This window comes from Acomys minous, assembly GCF_964271855.1.
Source record: "Acomys minous genome assembly, chromosome: 5".
Classification (NCBI taxonomy): domain Eukaryota; kingdom Metazoa; phylum Chordata; class Mammalia; order Rodentia; family Muridae; genus Acomys; species Acomys minous.
In genome coordinates, this window is record NC_140494.1 from 40,225,829 (window position 1) to 40,250,654 (window position 24,826).

General features: G+C 47.9%; 1 protein-coding gene across 1 annotated transcript in view; it reads left to right on the forward strand.

Moving 5' to 3' along the window:
- ANKRD33B (ankyrin repeat domain 33B) overlaps positions 1–24,556 on the forward strand; it is a 70,919-nt gene extending 46,363 nt beyond the window's left edge. Inside the window, exons 3-4 of the mRNA XM_084783065.1 lie at positions 9,057–9,197; positions 18,484–24,556. Coding sequence (XP_084639191.1) covers positions 9,057–9,197; positions 18,484–19,286 — 944 coding nt within the window. The 3' untranslated portion in view covers positions 19,287–24,556. The remainder of the gene's footprint in view (positions 1–9,056; positions 9,198–18,483) is intronic.
- Positions 24,557–24,826: the final 270 nt, after the last annotated feature.

Below are 24,826 nucleotides of genomic sequence, written 5' to 3' on the forward strand. Positions count from 1 at the left end.
AACCGCCTTTTATTATTTTAAAATGCTGTGTGTGTTCTCACACATGGGCATGCACATGCGTGCTGGCCAGCCCTTCATTTAAAAAAAAAAATCTTTCTTTTCCACTTATAATCACCAGGCTCTTGTTTTGCCTTGAGTTTTATCAGGGCTTGTTTTCTCCCCCATCCTCTCTCCTCCTCCCTCCTCCTCCCTCTTCTATTGTTTTAAAGAAAAAAATTAGAATTTGGCAAACCATTGGTTTCCTAATCCTGCCTGCTCTTCAAGTAAACCCAGCCTCCAGAGTTATAGCACACTGATGTGCCTACAGCCACCTTCCCTTCCCTTCCCCTCCCTCCCTTCCGCTCCCCTTCTCCTCCCTCCCCTCCCCTCCTTTCTTCTTGCCCTCCTCTTCCTTTCTCCTCCCTCCCCTCCCCATCTTTTTTCCTGCCCTCCTCTCCCCTTCTTTCCCCTTCCTTCCCCTCCCCTCCTCTCCCCTTCTCCTTCCTCTCCTCCCCTCCTTTCTTCCTGCCCTTCCCTCCCTTTCCCTCCTCTCCTCTTCCCTCCCCTCCCCTCCTCTTCCCTGCCCTCCCTACTCTTATTCAGCCCTGCTGCCCAGCTCTGGCATTTCCCCTCTTCTGGTAGGGTTTCCTCAGGAATCCCTGCACGCCCAGTGGGATACTACATTTCCAAAGCCAACAGCACCCTCTACTGGCACAATTTGAGGAACTACAGTGAGTCAAAAACCATGAAAGACTATGGACAACCGCATTCTCTAACCTTCTCAACCTTCTAAATGCCATGGCCCTTTAATACGGTTCCTCGTGTTGTGGTGATCCCCAACCACAAAATTATTTTTGTTACTACTTTACAGCTGTAATTTTTCTACGGTTATGACTCATAATGTATGATTTTGATATTCAGGATATCTGATACGTGACCCCTAGGTTAAAAACCACTGCTTTACAAGTTTCCAACATTTCTAAAGCAGCTTTGCATGAATAAAGGAAGACGTTTTTTATCTGTCCCCTTTCCTAGTGACAGCAGGACTCTGAGCCATATTGGTGCTTGTGACAACGTTGAATGAGTCAGTGATTAGTTACTGTGGAAGCTATTTAATCTTGAATGATAGGGTTGATGATTATGAAGTATCTGATAAGGAAGCCTCTCCTAAGAGAGAAGTAAGCATCCTTTGATCTTCTCAGTGGATAGATGCCTGGTGTCTGCAGCCGGTTTGGGGGCTGTGGCTCCCCTCAGCACACTGAGGGTCAGAGTTCAAATCCTGCTGCAAAGACACGAGAAGGAGTATTGAAGAGGACTGTCCACCAGCTAGCCAGGCAGAGGGAGGCTGGGTGTTCTGAGTGGGCTGTATACAGAGGGCACAGGTTAACAGAGGAGTGAAGACATCACAGAAATACGTACACATCAGCGCTACGGTGGCACTATTCATGACAGCTAAAATACGGAGCAAACCTAGGTGTCCAGTTGCTAGAATATATTAGGAAATGTGACGTATGTGTATAATGTTTTTTTCAGCCATAAAGAAGTAAGTTATATTATTTGCAGAAAAATGGATGTGACTAGAGTTAAAAAGTTCTCAGAAAGATAAATATTGTATGCTTTTTCTCATTTGTGATAACTTATTCTGTACAGCTACATAGTCAACATACGCAACATATACAACGGCTACATATACAATGCCAAATAGAAGTAAAACTGCCCCGTGACCCTTTCACCGGGACTATACATCAGATATCTTGCATAACAGATGTTTACATTACAATTCATAACAGTATTGAAATTACAGGTATGAAAGCACTACATGAGGAACTGTATTAAAGGGTCACAACATTAGGGGTGTTGAGAATCCCTAAGGGAACAAAAAGAACTAATGGGGGAGGAAAGAGTGGAGGTATGAGGGAGAGTGTGCTCAACATACTCGTGTGTGTGTGTGTGTGTGTGTGTGTGTGTGTGTGTGTGTGTGTGTGTGTGTAAAAGCCTGAAAGAAAAAACCCACAGCAAAACATACTACAAAGGAAAGCTGTGAGGTCAGCGGGTGGGAGAGAGAGGCTCTGGCTGGGGGACAAAGGATGAAGAAGAGAAGCTTACCATGCCTAAGGCTTCAAGCCACCAAGAGTTTTGAGTAAATACGGCTGCTGTGGTCAGACAGGCTTCTCCTTGGATCACACACACTGCGTGAGCAGCAGGGATGCCAGAGAGGCCAGTCACAGGAGTGATCGCAGCCAGACGTGGGCACAAAGAAGCTAGGATAAGGCATGCTAGAAGGCAGGTAAGGGGGAGATTTGCAGAATTTGCTGACTGGTGGCATGTGGGACGTTGGTGGTTGGTGGTTGGTATGAAGCCCAGATGCCTGGCTTAGATGTCTGGTGGTGTCCACCACTGCAAAAGTACTGGGGGTGGGATCAGGCCAGAAGGGAAAGTGTTTGGTTTGGATGAGAAACAAACGAACAAAGACAGAAGTGGATGTGGGTGAGTTGGAGATAAGAGAAGTAATAACTGAGTACATGGAGCACATGGGATCGTGGGAGGAGAGCACGAGGGATGAGGGGAGGTCTGTCCATCAACTGAGGACCAGCGTCCTCCCAGGAACAAGAAAAGCAAGAGGCGGAAGGGCAGAAGGACAAGCTGCTGGAGTACTCATGGGAAGTCAGTGAGGGAGGGGGGAAGTGGTCAGTGCTGTGAGGGGTGTCAAGTAACAGAACGGACAAGCATGAAGCTCACCACGAGGCATTGATGGAGAACTGTTGGGAGTGTCAGTAGCAGGTGACCCCAGGCCTGGAAGGAGTAGAATGGATAGTGGTCAGTGGCTGTGTGTGAAGACAGGCCCAAGGGCTATTTGGAAACATGAGTTTTCTATGTTTAATTATGTTTGTGTGTCTGTGTGTGTGTCTGTGTATGTGGATGCAGGGGCCTGAAGAGGCCAGAAGAGGGCACTAGATCCCAAGAACAGGAGTTACAAGTGGTTGTAAGCCATTTGACATAGTCTCTGGGAACTGAACTCAGGTCCTTTGTAAGAACAGTACTCACTCTAACAGCTGAACGATCTCTACAGCTGGAGAAAGATGCGAGCCTTGAGTGTGCATGCTAGCTTCTGCTGGGTAAGTCCCTGACCCCACAGAGTTGAGTTTCAGACATTATTACTGCTCACACTTCTGTGGATACGCTGAAGGTCTTTATTATATATATATATATATATATATATATATATATATATATATATATATATATATATATATATGTATGTATGTATGTATTTGTGTGTGTGTGTGGACCCTGTTCTGGGACACTTTATCTAGGCAGCTAGCATTTCTTGTCCTGCTCCTTTTGGAAGCAGTGAGCCAGCTGAGGCATGATCTACTTGTGAGGGGGAGCTGAGGCCCCAGCATGAGAGAGCCTGAGTTAGTTACATTTGAGTTTCTGTTGGTTTCCTACCTGCAGATATCCCATGGGGCAGAGCCTCTTGTGACAGAGGAACCATGATGTCACACAGCAAGGGGCAGGGTGAAGAACTGGGAGCCATTCGTGTGACCTGGTGGGAGTGTGTCTGCAAGGAGTGTGAGACTGATGAGTAGAGGCAAATGAAGGCTCCAGGAAAGGGGCGCAGATGGCTCTCAAGCCCAGGGGTGTACGATGACAGGCTGGCATCTTTAGTTACTATGTTATCATAGTTGTTGGCTGCTGTTTCTTCTGTAGAGCTGGGAAGTTGGCTTCTTCGATTAACATTATTTTTCCTGGGAGAGATGGCTCATTTGTTGAACTGTCTGCGTGCAAGTGTGAGGGCCACAGTTCGGATCCCGAGAATGCATCTAAGAGTTGAGCTCTCCACCTATAATCTCACTGCTAAGAAGGCAGAGAATGGGGTCCCTGGAGCAATCAGGTAGGGGCATCAGAATAGAAGTGTTTCGCTGTGTAGCCCTGGATATCCTGGAGCTTGCTAGACAGACTAGGCTAGAGTAGAACTTGCAACAGTCCTCCTGTCTCTGTTCTTTAGTGCTCAGATTATATGTATGTGCCACCACATTTGGCCTCCAATGTCCTTTTTTTGTCCCAGGCTCTCACTCACGATTCCAAATTTCGTCTCTGTGTCTCTAGGCTCGTTGTGGCTGTGACACTTTCCCAGACTCTCCCTGTGTTTGAGGATCTTAATAAATTTGTATACACGATGTGGTGTGTTGTAGGGTGTCCCTTATTTGAGAGTCTTGCCAGGCACCTGCCCCGTGATTGGATTGCAGATAGGAGTTCTTAGGAGTAACCAAGAACGCAGGCTACCTTATCACATCTTCAGAGGGCGTGTGCTACAAACACAACTCTGGCCACCTGGTTTGGTCGTGGTGGCCAGTTTCTCCACTGTGAAGTTAAGGTCCCCACTCCCGTCTCCCCTGCTGTATCTGCGCTGGAGAGAAGTCTCCAGGCTCAGCTTTCACATCAGGAGTAAGGAATCAATTTCTGCCTAGTGACAGGGGAGCTGTCACTTGCTCAGGTTCATCAGCTTCTATGTATGGTTTGCTTTTTCAGTTGTTTGGTTTTGTTTGTTGTTAGCTTTTTTTGAGGCAGGGTCCCTTGTATTCCAGACTAGCTCCAGACCTGTTAAGGAGCTAAAATGATCTTCAACTTCTGCCTCTGCCTCCCACATGCTGGGGGTGGAGGTGGGGGAGGGGAGCATAGGTGTGACCAGAATTTTTCTGTTTGTCTTTTTTGCTGCTGGGGACTTCTCTGCACATTTTCTCTTCTCTGACTTTTGTAACTATACATTGACACTATCTGTCCATTTTACAGACATAGAAAAATTGGCGTCCTTCTCAAGGTGACCTTGGATTTTGTGGGGCAGGTCTGGGAAATGGACTCTAGTACTTTTCCAGTGGCGACCTTGGAGTTATGTTGGGCACCACGTGTGCCCTTTTCTTGGACAGAGTAAGGCTCACGGGAGAGGTAAGCCTGGCTAACACAGAGAAACTCTGTCTTGAAACAAACAAACAAACAAACAAGTTGGGTTAGACTCAAACCAGGTTTGAATATGAGTATGAGTGTGTTTAATATAAATACGCAGTATACACACACACACACACACACACACACACACACACACACACACACACTCACAAGTTGAATGGTTAGAAGAAAACAGAAAATCTATAAAGCAAATTGACCATTATACAGATGTTTTTTGTATATCATGAGGCTAGAAAATCCCACACAGGGAGCCTGGGTCCTAACCACGGGCTGGAACTTTGGTGATCTGAGAGTCACTCCTGCATCCCCAGGCTTTGCCGGAAAGCCTGAACAGCACCTCTACCATGCCCCTTTACCATGCTTGTTTTCAATAGAGTTTAAAGATGGACCCGATGCTTCTAACACTGCGTTAAACATTAACTGTTCTTAAAAGTCAGAGCAAGTGGAGGCCAGGGTAGCTAGAGAGTATGTATGCTGCGAATTGTGACCGACAGGCAGCGTCACAGTTTTTAAAGGAAAAGATCAAAAGAAATCACAGCTCGTTTCACTGAGACCCAGTCCACATCTGACTGATGTGGCTGTCGTTCAAGCAGAACACAAGGTAACTTTAGATCAAAGGTCTTCTGCTACCCCCACTAGCTTCAGAGCTATTGAGCTACCCTGGGCTTCTGACCCCCGGCTTTTACCCTGACCCCCCCCCCCCCACACACACACAAAGGAGGCCAAGTGGTAGTGAGTCCAAACACCACCATCACAAGCTGGAGCCCCACAGCCTGGTCTTGTTAGCTTCGGACCCCTCAGCAAGGTGCTGACCCCTGACCCACCCCCTACCCCCCACTTTTCATGACTGGGGCTGAGCTCAGTGGTAAGCCGGAGCCCTGCTCCTTAAGCACCAGCACTCTGGTTTATGTGGCTTGTTTATTTTTAACTTATAAGTTGGATTCGATGTGGAGGGTGCGGACAGAAGCCTGGAGTATATAATGTCCTTCATGAGGAATCAGAGGGGTTCCTGACCAGGATCTCTCTGTCACTTGGGTGTGTGGTTGAAGCCACTCAGTGTACTGGGTGGATTTAATATTGTGCTCACCCAGTGGAAGGACAGGGGACGGGGCTGATGGCCAAGATAAGTACATCCTCTCCCTTAGCTTCTCCCTCCATCCCGGAAGCCCCCAAAGTGCCTCCATGGTCCCAGGTCCTACGTCGTGCCACCCAGTTCAACCTCTGTCCTCTAATCGTGCTCTGAAGGAGATTTGAACATAGGGCCCCAACTTCACCCTTTGTAAAGGTAAAGGGAGGGGTGGTGTAAAGTACAGAGAGGGTGGGAATGCCCCTGAGGCCTGGGACCCGTCAGTCTGATGGCAGAGTGGAAAGGAACATGGATAGAGTGGGGCTGAGCAGGGAGACTCTGAGTCTCCTGGCCTGAGTAAGGATGGGCTGGCTCCGCCCACTCCGCCTGGGACACAGGAAGAAGGGCTTCTGCAGTGTCTCTCATTGCCTCAGGCTTCTTGGCCATCTTCTGCAGGGTCAGGAGGAGATGGAAGCGGAGGAGAGGGCTGCACACGAACACAGAGAGATAAGCAAAGGAAGATGTCTTCTTTTTAAAAAAATTTTTTATTAATTTATTCAGATTACAACTCAATTGTTATCCCATCACTTGAATCCTCTCATTCCTCCCTCCCTCCCACTTTCACCCTATTCCCCTCCCCTAGGTCTATGACTGAGGGGGACCTCCCCCCAACTATATGGTCATAGGCTATCAAGTCTCATCTTGGTAGTCTGCTTATTCTTTCTTTGAGTGCCGTCAGGCCTCCCCACCAAGGTGAGGTGGTCAAATATGGAGCACCAGAGTTCATCTCAGAGTCAGTCCCTGCTCTCCACCTAACTATGGAGAATGTCCTGCCCATTGGGTAGATCAGAGTAGGGGTCCAATGCTTACTATTGTATTGTCCTTGGTTAGTAAAATAGTTTGAGCAGACCCCCCCCCCCCCGGGCCCCAATCCACCCATCATGACTATGGAAAACTACTCAGCTATTAAAAACAAGGAAATCCCGAAATTTGTGGACAAATGGATGGGACTAGAAATGATCATGCTGAGTGAGTAAACCAAGAAGCAGAAAGACTCACATGGTATATACTCACTTATAATTGGGCACTAGCCCAAAAGGCATGTCCCATGAAAGTCTTCACTTACCGGGAGATTGGGATAGATGTGAGGACATCCTACTGAGACTCTAGGTAAGAGAAATATAGGAGATGGGGAAATAGAAGGACCCAGAGGGTCCTAGAAACCTACAAGAAGAAGATGTCTTTTTGACTGATATGGATGGCCATGAAATAGTGAGAACAAGTCTGGCGCGGGGATGCACTCGGGAGGCAGAGGCAGGCAGATCGCTGTGAGTTCAAGGCCTGGCTGGTCTACAAAGTGAGTCCAGGACAGCCAAGGCCACATAGAGAAGCCCTGTCTTGGAGGGAAAAAAAAAAAAAAAAAGGAAACAGCAATGGAAGTGATCTTGCGTAGCCCCTTCCTTCAGGGGGCATGGGGTAATGTCTTAGTTTCTTAGTTGTTGGGGGCGGGGGAGGAATGGGGTTTGGTTGCTCTTGTGTTCTAGGAGGTACTGGCCAAAAATACTGCTAGCCAAATTGAGGTGTGTAAGTCAGCGCCAGGATGGCTATCCAGCTACAGTGACAAGACTGCTGGACGTGGGGCCCTGCTTTTGCTCACTGAGGGTGAGTGGGCAGGAATAAATCACAGAAGGACTAGGAACTGTGGGCTGGTGGGACTCTAGTGACTGGGACAGTAGATCCAGCAGCCGTCTCTGCCATGCAGGCAGTTGTTTTCCTGCCTTTCCATAGGAGCCAAGAGGCCCCTAATGTGAGCACCTTTAAAAGTCCTGGGAATGAGTGGAAATCAGATTCTGTTTGGGAGGATCAAGGTGGGAAAAGGAAGACCCAGGTTCTCAAATGTGAGTTTTCACCTACTTAGGTTTTATGGCTCTGTGTGTGTGTGTGTGTGTGTGTGTGTGTGTGTGTGTGTGTGTGTGTGCACGCGCATACAATATATTTGGAGATGTAACCAGAGGTGCCCCATATAAATGAAGATATGCTCTTGCTTTGATGGGTTTCCTGACTGAAGCACCATACTTGGAAGTATTTCCCATGCTCCTTTGCAGCCTGGCATCTGTTTGCCCTGGTGACTCCTGCTGGGAGTTGGCCCACACCCTGTGGGGGAAGTGAAGTCATTCTCTCCACGAGGCAGCATAGCCTGCCTCTGCCTCTGCCTCTACCTCTGCTGTGGGGGCACATAGACCATGCCACCAGGGGAATGGATGCGGAACTGGTGAGGTGGAGCACTTTCAAACCCTGGAAATCTCAAATTTAAGATGGTCAGGAGTAAGAACCGCTCCATCCTTGTTCTGAGCCTGTGCTGCCTGGTACGTGTAGCTACAGACCCTCTCTCTACCTCTGTGACTCTCCAGGCAGTCACGTAGCTGGTACCTTGGATGCGAATAGAGCATCACCAGCCTGCCAGCCCCACCAATGGGGTGCATTCACTCCCCAAGGCTCATATAGTACGTGTTCACCATGGAACAAATGGACATAAGCTGCTCCACTAAGAAACACACACAAGCTGTTGCTCTAAATATCATCTTATATTTGTTTCATTGGGAGAGCTCTGAGCTAAGAGAGGCAAACCGCTAAACTCCCCGGCCCCGCCCCCTCCCCCCTCCCCCACCCCTCCCTGCACCCCTAGCTGGTCTGGAATCCTACAGACCCCCCACTTCACTCTTCCTGGCTCGGTATGCCATGAGGCGGTGCCCAGACACCAAAAGATGGAGCAGAATGCGAAACCACACCCTATCTCCTGGTGGTGGGGAGACCAAAGGGCCACAGTGAGCTGCACTGAGTGGCTGGAGCAGGGTCTCCTGTATTCCTCTGCTCCTATGCCCGGGAGAGTTGTGTTGGAGAGTTAAAAAACACAGGCGCAGGAGCCAGCCAGTGTGCGGTTCGCAGGTTGATGATGAGCAGTGTCTGTCTCTTCATCTGCCACGTAGAAGTGATCGCCTGTGTGGGTACACAGAGCCTATGTGATTGTGTAATTCTCTTTCAGGGCATGCCACCATCACCAACTACCTACTGAATTATTTCCCTGGTCTGGACCTAGAAAGGAGGAACATATTTGGCTTCACGGCCCTGATGAAAGCGGCCATGCAGGGCAGAACGGAGTGTGTGCGAGCCCTGATGCTGGCAGGTAAGGCCGCCTGTCCTGTGTGCTCTCCAGGCCCTAGGTATACCAATGGGGGACTTGTAAAGAATGCATCTTAAGCAGACCCATGCCTCTCACAGACACAGTGGCAGTAACAAATAGATGCTGCCGCTGTTGTTGTTGTTGTTGACCTGGATGCCTGCCATCATTTGAGTTTCTTTTAAATGCCGAAAGTGAGCTAGCGCATAGAGCTCAGCCAGTGCTTGTTGAGCATACGCTGAGCCCTGGGACTCAATTCTAAGACAACACTAAACTGGGTATGCCCTTAATCCAAGCACTCAGAATGCAGAGGCCAGAGTTCAAAGCCATCCTTAGTTACATAGCAAGTCTAAGGCTAGCCTGGGATACGTGAGATCTTGTGTATGTCTGGAGGAAAAAAAAATAGCTCAAAGTAAGTGATTTCCAGGGCTGGCTGATGAGGATTGGTCACAACACTGGTCATTCCCTGAAGCCCTGGTTCCTCCCTGATGGCATCTTCCCTCACCTTTCTCTCTGTCCATCACTTCTCTATCTATGCTCAGATTTGTGTCTCAAGAGTGTGTATTCTGGGGGCTGGGCAGCTATCTCAGTGGATGGGGTGTTGCCCCACATGCCTGCGGACCCACATACACGCTCCAGGTTCATGGCAGCCCATCTGTAACCCCCACACTTGGAAGATTAGGACAGTAAGGGGAAATATTAGGAACAAGCTGGCTAGGTAGGCTGGCTGACTGAACTAAGGGGCTCAAGAAAGATTGCTGACATAAGCCTTGGGTCTCCATGTGCATGGCCACATATATGCATATACATCTGAACATACATGTACGAAAAAAAGTAGTGTTCATTCTAGCCTTGCCTTTGTCCTAAGGACCAAAGTGTTGAAAATGACCTGGGTGATGGGGCTGGGGGCTGGGCAGGGCCTCCATGGGAATATCCTTAGGCCAAAGCTGGATCGACAGGACCATACACTTGCTCTGTATGTCCTCCACGTGGAGAAATACTTCCCTCTTCTCATCTTTCTCTCCCCTCTCCCTGAAGATGAATATAAGACTGTGGATCATCGATCTGGCAACCTAAGCAGTTTCTTAGAATTAATTGAGAAAACAAATGTAAAGTGCATATAATACAGCGTTCAGAGTTGACATCTAACACCTCCGGGGGTGGGGGTTGCTGTTACTTAATATATGCTCAATTTTTTTTAACCAATATATTTTATTAACAACTTAGTGACCGAGTATATGTCACTTATAACCCGACTAACCAAAACAATAGGAAATGAGGATTAATGGACACAGTAACAAAACTGTAAGGATATCAGTGCCGAGGAGCGATTTTCCTGGCACAATCAGCAGGATTTCTTCCGCTGGAACCTAGAGTAACCAGAACTCAGAACCTCAGCAGGAGCTGGAACTCTGAAGCCTTCCCTTGAGCAGTTCTCTCTAGGAGCATCTGAAAGTGCAGCGATGAACAGCCAAAACGACCCCAAGTCTCCAAGAAGCCCCGCCTCCAGTTCTGGGCTCATTTATATATCTCCTCCCAGAGTCTGTTCATGGGATCTTTTCAGTTGGCAACAATCAAGCTCCCGCATGAGGTGGTCAGTCTTCTAGTGGATTAACCTCACCTGTTCTCTCACAAGACCATTCCAATCCCACACTTGGGATCCTAAAAAACAGGTTTATCTCTCCTTCAACTTAACGTGGCTGTTTTAACTTATCTTTGTTCTTGCCACTGGGTGTGGCCAGTCCTGAGGAGACAGTGTGCTGGTCTCAGCTCTGGAGGCTGGGAAGCCACACATCAAGGCCCCAGCAGATGTGATATCTGCTGAGGATTCAAGCTTCGTTCTGTCTTCACACAGTAGGGCATGAGGCTCCCTTAAGATTCCTAAAAAGGGCACTGGTCCCATTTGTTGGGCCTCACTCTCAGGACAGAGCCTGTCCTAAATCTACATGTCTTATGAGGATGATATAAAGGAAAAAATAAATAATTAAAATCGACTCCTGTGACAGGTTAGACCCTAGGACCCAAAAATGGAAAAGAACTGAATCCTGCAAGTTGTGCATACCAGCTGTGGCGTATATACACACATTCACGTGCATGCTAAAGTGTATTTTGGAATGGACCCCACTGATTGTGGCTTGAATTCAAGTGAATTTAATGTTAAAAGTCTAGATAGCAGTTTCAGGAGAGGGAAGGCGCTCCTGTCCATTTCAGCGAGGAGTAGTCATGCCTGGCTAAATGGTGATTACTTGAGGCTGTTATTGTGTTGGGTGAAAGCTTCGCCCATTAAAAAAGTTTTTTTTTTTTTTGTTTATTTTATGTATATGAGAGCTCTACTTGCTTTACACCTACATGCCAGAAGAGGGCATCAGATCACATTCTAGATGGTTGTGAGCCACCATGTAGTTGCTGGGACTTGAGCTCAGGACCTCTGGAGGAGCAGACAGTGCTTGCAACCTCTGAACCGTCTCTCCAGCCCCAGCTTGTCCATTCTTACTGTGTCAAAATCTAGTTATAACTGAATGTAAATCGTTAGTGATTTACGTTCTTCAACTGCAAAGTTAGGGTGTCAATCATAATAGGTACATTTCCCCCAGTGAATTATCATCTCTCTCTCTCTCTCTCTCTCTCTCTCTCTCTCTCTCTCTCTCTCTCTCTCTGTCATTTCTTCTTAGGTCTCCTGGGGTTTCAGGCATCATCTGTAGCATTTAAAGTTTCTCAGAAATGCCTTTCATGATTTGACATAAGGTCTCTGAACTTACTCTTCCCTGCTGCTCCCCACAAGCTCTGTGGGAATCTCCCCTCCACTCAAGTCTAGCATAATCCTGAGGAGTCAGGCCCTTCTCTGCTGCATTCTTTTGAAGGCAGCAGAAACAACCCCAAAGCCAAGAGTGCAGCTCCCTCTGCTGCCTCCTACTTAGCTCTACCTGGGCCTGTCACTTACCTCTCTGGAGTCAGATAGTGACAAAGGGCCAATGGCAGCCTCATCGCAGGAAGTTGTAGGTAGGATTTTGTTCACAGGAGGACAGGGTGTCTTGGAGGAAGCTGTTGTCAGTATGTGCTGGTTATGATCAGCTTTCCTTATTGATACAGTTACATGACCAGGAGTCAATTGTGAATGAATGAAAAACACAGAGCCTATGTTTTCCTCTTTGGAAATTATCCTTGTGGTGAGACATTTGTGCTAACACGCACATGACCTCTTGACACTCCGTGGCATGTGGAGTGTGCTCAATCCTTGTTGAGCCGTTGTGCCAATGTTGGGCATTAGCATCTATGGCTTCCACTCACCAGAGGACACCCCAAAATGTCTGTGGATATTGTCAAATGACCTCTTATGGGTGTGGTTGTCTCCCATCAAGATACAACTAACATGGGATAGGATTAAAATGTGTGTGTGTATACATACATACACATACATACATATACATACACACCACACACACACACACACACTTGTCTATTCTCAGATACAACTCTCCTTCCTGACCTGCGCTGCTCCAAGCTACACAGGCTCCATGGTAGCTCCTTTAGGGCACATTAGAGCTCCCGGAGAAGCTGTGTTTAATTTATAGAATTGTCTTGTTTACACCTGTAAACCTGTTAACCTACAATTCTTCTCAGGAAACTGAGCTTTGTTTTCCTTTTAGAGTAGATGTGTGTGTGTTTTTAAAAGAACCCAGGGTGTGAGTGAATGGCCACCCCTGGCTTGTTAAACAGCAGTAAGAATGCCTGTTGAGACATTTTAAAAGTTTGCACCACTACTTTATTATTTTCATTAAATACACGAGTATTACGGAAATGGAGGTATTTATAGGTATCGGTTGCCTGTGCTCTTCTTTAAATTGGCCCTGCAGCATAGTGTGTTTATATGTGGTGGGGGCAGTGATTCAATAGCAGACTGGAGGATGGCTATCCTGTGATTGTTATAAAAGCGAAAGGCACATGCAGCACTACATAGTAGTGGTAAAACACATTCCGATTTTTTAAAATATAGAATACAGGATTCTTCAGTTTTTGGGTGCTTGCTTTTAACCCCCAATTTTTGTTTCTGACTTGCAATTTTATTACATTCAGTTGGAACCACTTCACCTAGAAATGGTGGATGATTGAATTGGCTGACCCCCCTAACCCCTTTAGATTTTCCACAGGCTGTAACACACGGGCGCATGTCAGCCCTTATCTGCGTTCTCCCATAGAATAAAATAATGTTAGAATTATCAGAACTCTGAATTTAATGACAAATGCAGGCGATTCTGCAAACCGGCCTGATGGCTGTTTGGATTAGGTTTCCTGATAATGTCAGCCCTTCTGATAAGAATCGAAAGGGACGCGAGGTACCTTGTCAACCAGTGGAATATTAATGCGCCAAAGTGACAGGTCTATTTCCTTAAGTGGCTCTGAGGAGCTATGTCAATGGTGTGATTTTTTTTCCCCCATGGAGGTTGCCAGGTTCCAGACTTGCTCAACAGAGTTCATTTTCTTTCTGAAGCGTGATGTAAGTGCCGCAGCCTGTGGGAGGAAGAGCATGAGGCTGAAGCCTAGCGTCCTCCTGGGGCTCTTGGGAGCAAGATGGATTGGAAGGGAGACGACACACACACACACACACACACACACACACACACACACACACACACACACACGGCAGACACTGTTCCTTGTCTGTTTGCTCTCATCTTAGACAAGCCCTCACGACATGCGTCTCAAGCCAGGTGATTTGTGTCAGCACAGACGTTACTTCAGTTTATAAGCTAGATGGGAATCTCCTATCTGGGCTATGAGCCGGAAGGATGCCTACAAGCAGGCACATCACCCTGAAAGGCTTCAGGGAGTAGGTTCTTTTTGTTGTTGTTGTTGTTGTTGTTGAATGTGACCTTAGAAACAGGTACAGGGGATGGGAGGGTGAGAGTGACTGGGTTGTGGGCCACTGGGCTGCTTCCCAGCCTTTGAGAGAATTAGACACCCCTAGGAATGCCCGCTGAAGGCTTAGGCCATATCCCAGGACTGCCAGGTTCCAACCTACAGGGTCACACAGGAGGCTTGCCCCCCCCCCACCCCCCCATGCTGTTTTGGAGAGTGGTCCTCGCATCACAATTGGCTATTTACAGGAGAGAACAGGCAGAGTGGTGATAGTGTCAGGGCCTGCAGTGGCAGGAGGGAGGCCTGAGCTGCGGTTTGTAGGATAGATAACACGGTGGGTTGTTACTTGGACAGCAGAGAGCAAGGAGGTAAGAGTTTTCTGCTTCCCTCTGGGCCAGGGCCTGGGTCCTCATGCCTCCTAGAGGACAGTATTCCTGAGACAAAGTGGTCCACCTGTTCTCTCTGGCACTGGCTTGTAATGGTTTCTGACTCCAGTGATAAAAACCCCATCTTGGGGATGGTTTAAAGAAGGCACACATGCATTTCTCATGCCTCATTGGAGGCCATGAGGTTAGCAGATCCTACCCACAGCTGACCTTGATTCCGTGACATCATGGACCCTGATTTTTTCTTTTGTCCACCAGTTCTCCTTAGCCTGTTGACTTATCATATCGCCTCCCACCCCATACCTTGTGTGTGTGTGTATGCGTGCACATGGGTGTGTGAGTGTGCATGCATGTGAACATGCACGTGTGTGGGGGCCAGAGGTTAATGTTGGGTGTCTTCTGTTACTCTGTTTGTTGTGGTTTCTGACTTAGAATGTCTGACCAGTGAGCTAAGAAGCCTTTGGGCTCTGCCTGCCAGGACTGGGTTTTCAGGTTCCCAGTGCCTGGCTTTCTACACAGGCTTGAATCCAAATTTCTGTCCTCATGATCACATGGCAAACACTTTACACACCGTGCTTTCTTCCGAGTCCCATTTGACACCTACCACTTTGGGGGATCACTGGACCTCTGAGCCCGTGATCTGTGTTTCAGGTGGGAGTCAACAGCAGCAGCTGGACACATGGGTAACAGGACCATAGTCCTTAAGTTACACCAGTGACTCTAGGGTGCATCATTTTGTCTCCTAGGTGGTATTTGGCATGGCCAAAAATGAGTTTGTCTGTTACAACAAGTGGGTTACTGCTGGCATCTTTTAGAGACCAGAGATGTTCTTACAATTCCAACAGTACATAGGCTAGTCCCGTACTAAAGAAGCCAAAGATTCTGTTACTTTCAACATTGAGCAATACTAATCATGCTGTACTGTGAGGAGTTGAGCATAATGCTCCTTGGGTGGAGTAGAGCATTTTGCACAGGCAACTTACATCACACAATGTGGCAGGCAGTAGACATGACAGTGAAAGCCCAAGCCATGTCTCCAGTTTTGTTCAGTGTATGAAATAGTGCTGGCTGGGATGAGGGGGTGAGGATGCTGGTATCCACTATCAGAGATGGCTACAGCAGCATTTCTGAAGCTCTGCTACTCTTTGAAAAGTATTTGTATGAGGAGTGGATCATCTTCTAGGATGGTAGAACACTTGCCTGCCATATGGAGGAGGGTCCTCAGTTCAATCCTCAGAACAGCCACATGTTCTGCCTGCAGCATGTCTTAGATTCTATGTCTGCGGATTCCTCTGGCTCTGATAGAACACACACACACACACACACACACACACACACACACACACACACACACACACACAAACTGGACATGGACAGACTTTTTTTTATTGCCTTTCCTTAAATACAATGGAATAATGATTGATAGCATTTGTGTTGAGCTAGGATTATGGGTAATCAGGAGATGTTTCAGTGTATCTGCATAGTGGTTCTCAACCTTCCGGATGCTGCTGCACTTTAATATAGTTCCTCATGTTGTGGTGACCCCAACCAGAAAAGTATTTCATTGCTATTTCATACCTATAATTTTGCTATTGTTATAAATCATAATATAAATATCTGTTATATAGGATATATGACATGTGACCCTTAAAGGGCTGTGACCCACAGGCTTAGAACCACTAGTTTATAGGGTGATGTACATAGGTTCTATGCAAATGTACCACTTTATATCTGGGACCTGAGGCACCCCAGAATTTGGTATCCAATGGGGGTCTTGAGGCCCATCATTTTTGGAGGTCAGGGACAGCTGTACTTGTCACTCACAGTTTGCTGTTATCCTTAGCAGCAGTTTCTTGAGAAAGTAGGTCACCAACTTGGAGCATGGTGATTCGGGGTCTAGGGCTGCTGTGCTAGGATTTGCTCGTCTTTTTGATTTATAGCGTTTGTTTTCTGATCATGTTAAAAGGTAGGAGGACGAGGCTCTAAGCTCTGGACAGCCGCTCCTTTCATTTTTCATTAGCATTTGAAAAATGTCTCTTTCGTGCAGTGTTCATTAAGGTTTTAATTTCTCAGTTTGTTCCCTTTTAAAGTGACATGCAATTAATTAAGGTTTAATGTGTCATCTATTTTTTGCAGTGGCGTTTTTACTGCCCCTTCTCATTTTTGCTAGTTTATAAATTGTTCTCTGGCTAATGAGCTTCTCCTGAATTCCAGCTCCAAATAATTGCCCCATTTCTAAGACAACTATTCTTCCACTGTGTCATGGGACTGCGGTGGTTAGGTGAGGTGGTCCTCCCAGTCAAGGCCGCTGTGAGCCTGCTGGGCAGGGAGGTGGCTGAGCCCTACACTCTGTGCCTCAGAACAACTGATCGGCCACTATGCGTCAAACCCGTGGGTCCGTGTGAGAAACAAATGAAGATGCAGCTCCTGGCCAGGCCCCTGGGGAGCTCACAGACTAGATTGTTGCCCCTGATCGCCCACATGCTTTACCAGTGGAGGGTAATGAGACTTGAACTCCTGTGTGATGCTTATTAGCTATGTTGGGCTGAGATTGGACCAAGATGGACTGAACAGCAACTCTGCACACATTTCTGTAGGCAGAAGTCCAAATGTATGCAGATCTCGGCCGGCTTGGGGTCTAAGTCTGCCGTGTGTTTTGGGGAAGGGCACCCGGTAGTGACGTTTCCAGGAAGTGACTGGTGTGAGGAAGAGAGGGATGAACCTGGAAAGTCTCCAAGGAAGCAGCCCGCAGGGCACACAAGTAAAGTGATTCATTTTAAAGAGAGTTGTCCTCGACAATTGTGGGAATTCGAAAGTCTGAGATTCATAGAGGATGTGCAGGCAGAGCCACCACTCCCGGAAGCTTGTCTCTGCTCTTCCTACCTGCAGCTGATGAGATGAGGCTCACCACGTTTGGAAAGTAACCCTTTTGACTTAAGTCAGATCTCTTCAGGCTTATGTGTTTGATGAAACCACTGGGTACTGTGGCCTACCCAAGCAAATGTAAAATTAACCCACAGAACCATGTTGCGTATGTTATGCAGCATAATTATGGAAGTGTATGGATCTGCGTGTAGGAGACTCAAGGCTGGCACTGCCTGGCCCCCCATCAGTGGCTTTGCAGCCTTGGGTAGCTGCCTCAGCTGCTCAGATTCCCTTTATTTTTGTCAGGAGCCTTTGTTAACTACATGCTTCTCACTTGCAGGGTGAGATGTGGCCTCCACCCTGCAGGCCCACTGGCTGATAGAGGCACTGTCTGCTCCACACAGGAAGCGGAACATTACCATGTCAGTAGAGCGAGGCCAGCCATAGCTATCCACAGACATGAGACGGCACCAAGCTTTGCCAATCACTGTCAGGCCATTCTTCGTTGCTAGAGCATTCTTGCATTGTTCAGGTGATTGTGGGGCCCATTAAAAAGGATCTCTAAAATTACGTTTATTCATTTATTTGTATGTGTGTGTGTGTACATGTGTGTACATGTCTGTGTATGGCATGGTAGTCCAAGCACCGTGGCACGCACACACACACAGGAGTTACCATGCTTCGGTTACAGGCATGGAATCCAGGTTGTCATGCTTGGTGGTAGGCACCTTCACCCACTAAGCCATCTCACCAGCTTCATGAACACTTATTTCTTTAAAATAAACAAGCTACGATTTTATTACCAAGGTCAGGGAGTATTGCTTGCTCATGTTTGGTTTTCTGAGACAAAGTGTTGCTGTGTGCAGCCTCAGCTGGCCTCGAACTCACCATTTAGCCCAGCCTAGCTTCACACTTCAGAGTTTTTCTCACCTCAGCCTCTAAGTGCCCAGGTTACAAGCATGAAGTGCCTTGCTTGGCTTTGTGGCAGGATTTTATCCAGGAAAGATGAACCATTGAAGAGGCATTTGCGAGGCCGGGGGATGGTGCTTGTGAACATGGGAGCTGTGGTTGGACTGGGCCTGGTCTCCTGAAAACAGTGTCTGGATTCTGCCATTGTGCTTTGCCTGCAGAGGAGCATCCTGGCCGCCCACCTCACTGCTGCATGTGTGCATTTTGTTTTTCAGGGGCAGACAGCCAAGCAAGGGATCCCTGTCGCGGGATGTCACCACAGGAGTGGGCTGCGTACACTGGCCGAGTGGAGGTTGTGCGTGTCATGCAGAGGCTGATGGAGCGACCCTGCCCACAGCAGTTTGGGGACAAGTACAAGCTGGAATTGCCGCTTCCCGCTGAGGCAGTCTTGAAGAGGGCAGGCTCTAAAAATTGTTTGCAGAGATTCACTGAGTTCCTGCGCTCCACTCTGACCTCCCGATCAGGCCAGAGCCTGGAGGATGGAGGTGTCCTTGATCACATGGTCAGAATGACCACAAGCCTTTACAGCCCTGCTATTGCTGTAGTCTGTCAGACTGTGTGCCCAGAGAACCTTCCTTGTGTGGGGAAACGACGCTTGGCAGTGCAGGAAATTCTAGCAGCTAGGGGCAATCGGGATGCCCATGTGCAGGATAGCAACAAAGTAGAGAGTTCTGAGCCCCAAGTCCAGACTTCAGAGACCCCCAGGGCCTCAGGGTCCATCCGTGCCCCTGTGACAAGGAAGGCCAGCCTCCTGCCTTTGCAGTTACTGCGAAGGAGCAGTGTGCGACCTGGGGTGGTGGTCCCCAGAGTACGCATCAGCAAGGCCCCTGCACCTACTTTCCAGCCAGAGCGCGCAGCGCCCAAGGGCAACACCAAGGACAGCATCTACCTACAGATCCCCAAGTGGCGGTACAAGGAGGCCAAAGAAGAGAAGAGGAAGGCGGAGGAAGCTGAGAAAAAGCGCCAGGCAGACGCGCAGAAAGAAAGGCGGGCTCCACGCTGGAGGAAAAGGACGTGAATGGGCCATGATGCTCACCGCGCATGCCTGGTGTGAGGAGGCAGCGCAGGGAGCCAGCGAGGGCTGTAGACAGCACCACAGAGAGGTTTGCTCTGTCTGCTTTGGGGTGCATGCTGCATCACACAGCCTCTGGGACACCCTCCTTTTCTAGACCCATGAAGGGCAGTCCACGTTGCTCCCAAGGCAGCATTGGGAAGGGGACAGGTGGTTTTGTATAAAACCAGTTCCCTTGAGCAATCCGTAGACTCAGAGGCCAGTTTACCTAAGATGTCTCCCTTAGCGAACCCCAATTAAGAATTAAAAGGAACCCAATTTATCAAAGGTCATTTTCACATAAATTTGTATTTTGTTATTTATGAAAAGGTGCAGCATTTTACAAGTGACAGGCTCTTTGTAATTAAGTTAGTTTTAATACTTGTGTTTGGAGACCCTTTGTTTAAAATGGCGTCTTTAGCAATAAATACTAGTGTGTGTGTGTGACTGTGTAAATTACACAGAACTCATGGGATTCTCCCCTTTTGCCATTTGGTTCTGGCCTTTGCCTTCTCCTGTCCTATGGACACACCTGTGCACTGGCTTTTCCTATTAACTTGAGTGATGCCAAATGCCTGTCTTTACTTGAGAAAGGCATTGACTTCTTATATTCAAAGTGATCAGGTGAGACGAAGTCTTACTTTTGTTCATTTTAAAACACTCTTTTGTTCTTATTACCATCACCACCACCATCAGTCACCATCATCATCATCACCACCACCACGACCAATCATATTATTGAATGGCACATTGCAGAAACACGTATGTTGCTAGGACCAAACTCACTTTAACATGGGGCTTAGATAGACCATCTTCCAGGCGATTTGAGGAAAACAATTATTTAATGGAGGCAGATTTAACGAATGAGCAATAGAAACAAAGCCATCTGTGCTTAGAAACAGCAAACGTGGATATGCTTTAAAATGTCAAAGCCACAGAGGGCAGGGAAGTCAGAATGCTTGCTGATGTTGAGGGGCCAGCGTATGAGTTTAGAACAGGCGGTACACACTGGATACTGGTCCGAGTAGTTTGCAGAAGGCTTTCCGGGAGTGGGCTACATCCTGACGGTGGCCCTCTCCTCCAGATTCGAGTCCAGAGAGTCCCCTGTGTGTGTTTGTCTTGACAGTCCCCTGATGTTTGGTCCATCCCCACTCCAACTTTACGGACCTTCCAATACATGGGGACTTGGGCAGGGCCGGAGATGGGACTTACTCTGGGTGCCAAGCTGTCCGTGACAGTTTTCTTTCTACACGTTTCTCTCCAAAGCACTGCGAAATCCCAGGTGGGCCCGAGAGTATTCGTCACACCTGCGCTTTACTTGAATATTTAATGTAAAATACCTGGAAGCTATAGAGTCAGAATCTTAGGCTGATTTGGAAACCCTTTGCTGAGGCCTGCCTCACATGGGGGGTAAGGGGGGGGGCTGGCTTAATCTATTCCTTCCTACTGGGTACCATTAGGCACTGACCAACAGATCTCCCACCAGCCCTCCCCCAAAACTCCATAAAATATGGTCTCAGGCTGCTTCCAGGTGGGCTTGACAGTGGCATCACCATTCAGTGTTTAAAAGTCACATTTTGGTAAATTTCTCTTTAATCCTAGAAAAATGCCATGGTGAACGCCGAGGTCCAGATCCTCCTTCTAGAACTACTGATATTAGCTCCCTGAGTTTAGTTTGTTTCCTGGAGAGAAACATTAAGCTGTGAAACTTGGGGGACCCAAGGCAAGGGAAGGAAAGGCCACATTGTGCTGTAGAGTCTTTTTGGTGACTCTCTGGAAATGCGTCCTAGCTTGTCCTGTGGGGGACATTCTCTTCAGCAGAGGAGATATGCCATCAGGTATTTCCCTAGTCAAGGAAAGCGATGCCAGACCTCTTCCTCAAGCTGGGGTGGAGGTGGCTTTTGCTCTTGTTGAGTCCTGGGGAAGGGAGGAGGTACCCTGTCTAGAGTACAGAGTTGGAGCGGGGGGAGCGTGTGAACAGAATCCTCCTACCCATGCTTGTCTGGACCTTCAGGGTCACCTGCGAGCGAAAGTGGGTGAGAGGAAGTGAGTGCGCAGGCACCCACGTTCATGGGAGGAAGAACCCCTGAAGCTGCTGGTGTTCCCATGGGAGTGACTGAAGGAAGCCGCCCACTCTTAAGCCGTGTTGTTAGCTTTATTTCCTTTTAGTTGAGAGGTCCACTAGAGACGTTACGATTCTCGAGGTCGAGAATCACCCCTAGTGTCCCTGACATCCAGCTGTTACCTACTCACAGAGGAGTCGCTTTCCTTGTACCCCCATGCTGGGTGTGTGTGTGATGGATAGCCTCTTTCTTTCCTGTGCCCAGCAAGGTATCCCTATGACTGTTGTCACACCCGTCACCTGGCATCCTCTTCACATCACCTGTTCTTCCACTCGCTTCTTTCCCCAGTTTGAGAAAACTCCTTGTTTATCCTTGCACAAGGTGCCTTGAGGTCTAAACAGACAGAGTAACAAAGGCTCTTGAGAAGCCGCCGGTGGTCCCACTAGGTAACCAGGCTGAGACCTCTAAATCCCCAGGATGGGGCAGCAGGGAGGGTGCAGGGGGCATCGGGGCTGTGGCTTTTGCACTTCAGCTCTGCCTTCTGCTTTTGGAAGGAAGGCCTGGGCGAGGAGCAGACTCGGGGTTCTGCTTGCACTTGTGTTTATTAACTGTAAATAGTGAATTCCAAACTGACAGGTGTCTTCTCAGGGATTTATACATAAATATAGTCAGAGGGCAAAGTGGAATGTATTTGAAATCTTTTTGGTGTTTGAGTCAGTTAGGATTAAACTGGATAGAAGAGATATTTCCAGTACAGTGGGAAGAGTTACTGTTGTACTAGAGGAAGACAGCAGGTGGCAGGAGGGACGTTGTATCTTCCTTTTAGTTCCTACCAGGCTCCTGGTCACACTGGACACCTCAGAATAAAGTCCAAGGGGCAAGGCATTTCCCTGACTTGGGAGGCTCGTCCTACATGTCAGGAAAGAGGGAATTCACAATGTTGGCTAAAAACTGGATTCGTAGCCTCAGAGAGGGTGTGCTCAGCAGCAGCCTCTGCCCATTCCTTCCCGGCTGGCAGCTGGGACCAGGTCTCTGGAGCAGAGAGAAGTTTATAAGTTATAGCTGAGATAGAGGTTATGGGGGAGGGGCCTGGCTCCAGTCTCAAAATGATGAAAAGCCTGACGTTCCAGGAAGCATCAACACCCTGCTCAGAGTAAGCCATTTTTCCTTCCAGTGTGTGGGACATTCCAGCAGGTTCCCCAAGTGTTCTCCAGTGCTGGTCACTGTCTGGATTCTGGTTTGTGCTGCCAGCCCTAGGCCCCTTCAAGCTGGGCAGCAGTGTGGAGGGCCACGGCTTCTAGAGAGTGATGGGGGGGGGGGAACTCTGACAATGATGGATCCATAAACAAAAAAAAAAGTGTCATGTTTGTAACAAGGACAGCTGGGACCATCAGGGTGAGGGTAGAGTTAACTACAAAGAATGAAAAAACCACTTCTTAGTCACCCACTGCCAGTTCTGCACATCTGTGTGACTGCAGTCAACTGTTAATATCTTCGCCCTTGAATTCGAGTGTTTACTTCTTAACAGTTTGGATGAGTGGCTGGAAATTTCCCTGGAGGCTTTAGTTATTATTACAGAAGCAACAATGTTATTGGGAACGCTACCTGGATTTGTTCCGCTGGTTAATGGGGGTGTTGCTGTTGGATGCCAGGTGCAAAACATACAGTTCTCACACTCTGCCCTGGCCTGATGTAAGACTGTGATGAAAGGCGAGGCCCCATTGGTAGGCCTCAGCAGCAGGTTATATTAGTAGGGACCATGCATGACATCCACTTAAATATGCAAATTGAAGGGCCGGAACTCTGTGCTTGTAAATGACCTAGCTGCAGTGGGTCACTGCACTGCAGCTGCAGTGACCCCCAGGGGATGTCCCTGTGACCTGTTTTGATGGTGTCTATTCAGACAGATTGCAAGGCCCGGTGGCCTACCTGGAGTCCTCAAACAATGTGAATCCTGACATGGCTGGAGTTTTCACAACCTACAGGAAGGCGGTGCTGACCTAGGTGCCTAAGAGTAAATAAAGTGGCTGCATCAGGGTCAGCTCTTGCTTTGATGTGTGACGGTTGCAGGAGGGGACTGGACCAGATTGGGGCTGGGGTAGATTCTGCGGGACCTGGCACAAGCGCACCCTTGGACAGTACATTACTCTACGCAGCATTAGGGTTTCCTGGTTTGCCTCAGTATTAGATCTGCTGGCCAGCGCTGGCTTTGAAAGCATTCTCTCGGCTGTGATGTGCGTCCTTCTGCTGTTTTAGAAGAAAATGTAGACGGGAGAAAAAATGAAGCTGGCCACCCAAGGCAGAGCAGAGGGCTATGCTGACCTGACCCTTTGTGAGCTTTGAGGAGGCGCCTAACAGCATCAGTTAGAAAGTTCTAGAAACTGGTTCAAAAATGGTGCCACTCTTGAGTTCACTTCCTGGAGACTGTGGGTGGACACTGCACATCTGGAAGCGGCCTCCTGCTCCCGCCCTGAAGCTGAAGTTAAGACTAACCCCACCCCTGCTGTGGCATTCGAACCCAGAGCTCCATCCAAGGGACACATCAGTCTGATATGCGTGGAACGTTCTTGGTTCAAATGATAGTTCTGGAAAGCAAACGACAACAGTAAGAGCCGTGACCAGTGTCTGCTGGCTGGGTGAGAACGCGCACCAGCGGAGACCAGGCCCGTGAGGGATGGACACAGACTTCTGCATGGCCAGGGGGTCAGGCTCTGCCTCCTGGGTTGAGCTCTGTTTTCTGAACTGGAAGTGGTTTCCTCTGTCACATCTGAGACTCCCGTTAGTTTCTGGATGTCGTAAAGCCGTTGAACATGAATACTACTGTAAATTCCCAGAGTATTTTATTTTGAGATGAGAGTTTTGCTACAGTTTATTAAATACAGGATATTTTCCTATTTAGACCTCAGGGCTATCTTGGGGCCCACTAATAAGTGTGGTCTTCCCAGCAGCTTCAATTCTGCATAAACAAGTTACATAACCTTTAGGTTAAATGTGATATTATTCAGCAGGAAGAATGTGTTCCTCTCTTTTAACTTCTGGCAAATTTTGTTTTAAAGGGTCTAGAAAAAAAGACACTGGAAAAAAAAAAACAATGATAAAAGAATTAAAATTTGACTGTAAAAGTTCTCATGGCATAAAATTGTGATATTTGAATAAACTTATGTGCATAAATTATTTAAAAGTACTATGGGACATATGGTACTTTCCCGTCATTTTTTGATTGAAGTTGTTTTATACATTTTATTTCCATACACTTCCACTTTATTTTCCAAAGGTAACGGTCTTTAATGTGGTGTTCCTCACACCTCACCATGATTTAACCACGATCCATCCCTTCCAGGAAGGGAGCACCCCTCAGACAAAATGTGCCTTTGTTTTCTTATGTCTTCCTTTGCCTGAGCAACCGTATGTGTTATCATTTAAGGATTTTTTTTCACCAATTAA